This window comes from Triticum aestivum, chromosome 3B (genome assembly GCF_018294505.1).
Source record: "Triticum aestivum cultivar Chinese Spring chromosome 3B, IWGSC CS RefSeq v2.1, whole genome shotgun sequence".
NCBI classification, from domain to species: domain Eukaryota; kingdom Viridiplantae; phylum Streptophyta; class Magnoliopsida; order Poales; family Poaceae; genus Triticum; species Triticum aestivum.
In genome coordinates, this window is record NC_057801.1 from 431,910,006 (window position 1) to 431,914,829 (window position 4,824).

A 4,824-nucleotide genomic window follows, 5' to 3' on the forward strand; every position below is an offset into this window, starting at 1 on the left:
CCTGGTGGGTCGGCCCAGTCCCCTGGACCCTGTGCGCCGCTTGGAACAAGGGATCAAAAGTGAAGACAAATATGTCGTTATTGCATTAGGTTAGAGAGTTTTTTGTCCTTGCAGATCCGATTATTCGAATCTAATGAGTTTATATTGTCGTGTCAAGCTTTTTTTATTGGTGTGATTCTCTGTGAAAGTGAAATCTTCCATCGACACTATGGTGAAGATATAGTGATTCAACGGCCTGCACTTTTAGGGGATCATCCCCGGCCCAAGTACGTTCATCGATCAAGGCTTCCCATCTTTTTGGATGGGCGACACAAGTCACTTTCAAAAAACATTATTGGCAATGTTCGTGCGGGTGAAAGAGTGACAACACCGTTGCTACAGTTCAATTGCAGACTCTTTACCGAAGTCTTTGGAATATTTCTTGAGCAGAGATTGATACCGCGAAGAAGGGTGTTTTCAACATATTTCACTATAATTCTTAGTCATAGGAGTTACTTTGTATTTTTTGGATTTTAGGTCCAAATCAATGTACCTGTAATTGATATGCATATGAATAAAGTTATAGTGTTTCTAAAAAAAAGTGAAGACAAACATGACATTTTTCTTTTAAGAAGAGAACGCGCGACCCTATATATAGAAGACCAAATGAGCAAATGAAACTGGATTTTTCTTTTGTCCATGGCGGATAGGCCACATGCCCCCATGGTCCATGAGGACGCCTCCAAACCCCACACGACCCCACTACGCCTTTTCCATGTTGTTTCCTCCTTCATCATCATCAATTTACACAAAGACTTATCGATCGTGCGTCCTACATTACCACTAGCAACTCTACCTCGACCTTTTCTCTTAAGCCCTAACATAACAAAACCCTAAAACGCTGCTGAGGGGCGGCGAGGGTGGAACGGCGAGGCGGGCGGGCGGGTGATCCGCGGGCCGGTGGCAGCGGTGACGCGCTCGCAGCGGGGGCACATGGTGAGCGCGGACGCCGGGAGTGGCTGGCGTGTGTGCGGCGAGAGCACCGTGGGCGGCGCCATGCGCATCGCCCTCAGCTCCTCCACCTCCCGCTGCAGGCGGCGGTTCTCCTCCGTCAACGAGCCGAAGCAGCGTTTCAGGTACTCGCACTCCATCTCCGTGTGCTTCAGCTTAGTCCTGTACACGTACATAGTTCAACTCATTCAGATTATAGCAACTCAACCAGTACCACTAGCTAAAGAAAAGGATCCAGGAATAGTAAGTAAATAACACAAGTTGCTCGATCCCATAATGGAACATTGAACCTCGATCGGAACCTACACTTCAAGTTAACGGTGCACATATAATTGTAACTTGACAACATGGTCAGTTGTATACAAGATGACAGAGTAGACGGAACAGAACGCAACCAGATGCATAGCATCTCACCGTGTGAGCTTAAACTAGCATGAGCTAGAGCACTATACGCAACTTAATTTGACCATAGGCCCCCATTCCAAGAGCATTGTCATCTCGTCCTAGCGTGAAGGAAGGCCAATGACTTTGCCAGGATAAGATGGACCGTACCGGCCATGGCCTTCGACTTGCTCCACTTTCGACTTCACGAGACTCGCTGAGCCAGGGTCAAGTTGTAGCCATTTCCAGGCTTGCACGTGCTGATTAGTCCACGTGCTGATGCCAGCGATTAGCTCAGTTGTTTAATCTAGAGAATCCTAATCTAGTAGTACGTGTATCATGGAGTAATAATTATAAAAGGTGGTGAAGCCGCCTTACTCTATCAAGCTAGAGAATCTACCTAGTTGATGTTGTCCCGCATCTCAGATGCAGTACAAGTTTCAAGGTAGATAGCCAGTGATCTATGCCACCTTAATTGAGGGAAGGGTCCATAATTATGTTGGGACGAGAATAGGCTATCATTACTAGGTACATACTGGAGTAGTGCAAGACAAGCATATTATCACTAGTCTGATTGGCGTTATCACTACATTACGATAGAAACTAAGGGCCTGTTTGGTTTTAAATAAGTCACCAACTTATAAGTCAAAAAGTAAAAAGAAATGACTTATTTTGCCAAACAGACCCGAATTATAAGTTACCCCAACTTATAAGTCATAAGTTGTTCCACCCCAACTTAAAACTTATAAGTCACCCCCTTTTACATGGGTCCCACCACCTGCATGATGTTGATTGATGTGAGAAGGTGTGTCAGGTGACTTATAAGTCAGGTGACTTATTGAAACCAAACAGGCCCTAATCCTCTATGCAAGTTTCTTTGGATTGAACAACGGCGGGTCAGAAACAACTCAGTTTAATCTCGACGCGAGTTGAAAGTAGCATGCACAGCCAAGCTAGTCTGCAAGTTAAGCAGCGCGTGCGTACCATGGACGTGTAGGATTTGCTCAATGAAATTGCAACGTTACGCCAGTAGCTTCAAACGTCAATTACTGGCCTGATGTTCCATAGCGATAAACACCTTATTATCTACTGATAGTATTGACCAGACAAGCATTGCCTTGAGTTAATTACTTGACCTTTCAACGGAGAATGAGTAACATAAGGAACAAGCAGGTCCTCCAAGTTTGTCCCATTTGCCTCGGTTTCATCATTAACTAACGAACCAAATTGTACGTCACCGTCTTCCCCTACTTGAATGCATTGGCAGTACGCCCTGCCCGTTTCCTAAAAAAAGTTACTACTACTAAATTAAGCCAACCAACTTGATTATCTTAATACTGACCGCCGAACGGACTGGTACGATTTTGTAGGGTAGACCAGTGGTAGTCCCTTAACGGTGAAGTTCCAAGTGCACGTGAGGCTTGGCCATGTCAATGTGTGCTCGTGAACATGTATAAAGAGGTACACTGTGTATGTAAACAGGAACAAGTTAAAGGGGATTCCTTCCTATTTTTACCTTGCCCTGCGGTTCTGAAACCAGACCTCCACCTGCCTGGGCCGTAGCTTCAGTTTGATCGCCAAGGCCTCCTTTTGCTTCTGCATGCAAGAATTCCATTTCCAAGGCGTTAAATAAATAATAAATCGCTGCACGCCCATGACGGTTCACGCAGGCCTTCACCGTCCATAGTTGCAAAAGAGGCGTGAATAAATATGGAGTAGCACCGATCCCGCCAGTCAAACAAAACCTATTACGTACTACTACTGCTGTATGTGGAGGAGTAACTGCGTTACCCTGGGAGGCAGCTGTGACTAGATAGGTTCATTACTCGCCGCAGCCGCACTGTACCACGACGACATGAATACCACCCCACTGCATAAGACCAACGTTGTGCTCTACAGTCTCTGCTAGACTTTTATGCACCATGTACCGCGCCAAACAATCAGAGGTGCACCCCCACTCTTTATTTGCCTACTACTCCTACTGCTACTGCAAGTAGTGCACCGTTTCGATAATGTACCACTACCGAGCAGTACCGACTTCTAATGCCACTAATAACGAGTAATGTGCCGGAGAGTACCCCTTGTCTCGATTTCCCATGAATGGGACACATATATAATCAAAGATCGAGCAGTGCTACTTAATGGATCAGTGGTTGTCCGACCCCGTCGCAGGGTTTACATCGTGCTCTTCAATGTCCATCAGAGTAGCGCCACGGAAACGAATCCAGTTCAAGATTCATCCGTACGACCAACGGATCAACTTTGCAGTAATGCTCTCGTCCGTGGACGAGATTTCTGGTGGACGTACGTATGGTATACTACTACTACTATTATTACGTAAGTGCGTGTACTACATGCCGGCCGATCTTAACCAAGCTATTAGTGTACAGGAAACTGAAGGAATCGACAAGCATTGGGTGGAAGACGTGTGTTGCTGACCGGTGAGAGGGTGTGGTTGAGGCGGAAGCTCTCCTCGAGGAGGCGGGACTGCTCCTTGGAGAGGCGGAGCTTCTTTGGGCGGTGCGGTCCGCCGGCGCCCCGCTCCTCCTCGTCCTCTTCCACGCCGCCCATCAGGAAGTCCTCCTCTTCGCCGCCGCTCGCCGGCTGGTTCATGTCCAGGCCCCTCATGTTCCCGCCACCATTGTTGCTGATATTATTGTTGCAAACAAACCCCTCTGCCAAGGACAGCACGTTCGAGTTAGTTCTCGTCGATGTTACACCCTCAATTAGCCAGCTGGTTACTTGAACAAACTCAAACATTTAACATGCAACTGTGCGGTGCATTTCTTCCCGAAGCACCCAAAAAGGTTTGTGCATGCGCGAAGAAATGCGATGTTCACTAGCAAGATTTGAAGCCATGAACGGAGAACACGATCCAACTTCTATGGCGGAAGCTATACTTGCAGTTGTAGGAGGGAGACGGAGAAGGAAAACAGCTGGTAGGTGGTCAGTGGTCTCCCGAGCTTACCTGAGCCAGAGGAGGAGCTGAGGCCGGGGACAGCCATGGTGAGCTCCAGGCCTGAAGGAGAAGTGGCCCCCATCACAGGCGACAAGCCAATGCGGAAACAAGAGCAAGGAAAGGGTGATGAGGATGAGGAGAGGAGGAGGCCAAGGCCAAGACAAAGACAGATTGAAAAGGAGTAGAAGCCTGGGGAGGCTTTATATAAAGGGGGCCGGGTAGTAGAGCGATACCACCACTACTCGTACTACGTTGGAACTTTTAACAGTGGCAGTACTACGATTGGATGGAGAAAAAAACATATGAAATGAGACCACTCTATTATGAGCGAGCAACACTGGTAGCAGGGTGTGATGTACTTTGTCTGGCAAGATATTATTAGGTTCACACTGTTGGAGACATCATGAGTTTTTCTGCTTTGACCGGGATTAGGCATTTCCAACGTGAACGATCAAAACACCCGCAAATGTCCGAACCAATCCGTTCGGATGCTT

General features: G+C 47.3%; 1 protein-coding gene across 1 annotated transcript; it reads right to left on the reverse strand.

Moving 5' to 3' along the window:
• Positions 1-598: 598 nt before the first annotated feature.
• Positions 599-4,499, reverse strand: LOC123070214 (homeobox-leucine zipper protein HOX3). Its single transcript, XM_044493291.1, has 4 exons — positions 4,340-4,499; positions 3,811-4,046; positions 2,888-2,967; positions 599-1,152 (listed from the first exon to the last, which is right to left on the reverse strand). The coding sequence occupies exons 1-4, from the start codon at positions 4,410-4,412 to the stop codon at positions 873-875; spliced, it is 669 nt and encodes a 222-aa protein (XP_044349226.1). The 5' UTR covers positions 4,413-4,499; the 3' UTR covers positions 599-872.
• Positions 4,500-4,824: the final 325 nt, after the last annotated feature.

Excerpts from the sequence above, each read along its gene's own strand:
- LOC123070214 (XM_044493291.1), bottom strand. The coding sequence starts at position 4,412 with ATGGGGGCCACTTCTCCTTCAGGCCTGGAGCTCACCATGGCTGTCCCC. Across the intron at positions 2,968-3,810 it reads TCAACCACACCCTCTCACCG|AAGCAAAAGGAGGCCTTGGC; the intron begins GTCAGCAACACA and ends TCTTGCATGCAG. Across the intron at positions 1,153-2,887 it reads TTTCAGAACCGCAGGGCAAG|GACTAAGCTGAAGCACACGG; the intron begins GTAAAAATAGGA and ends GTACGTGTACAG.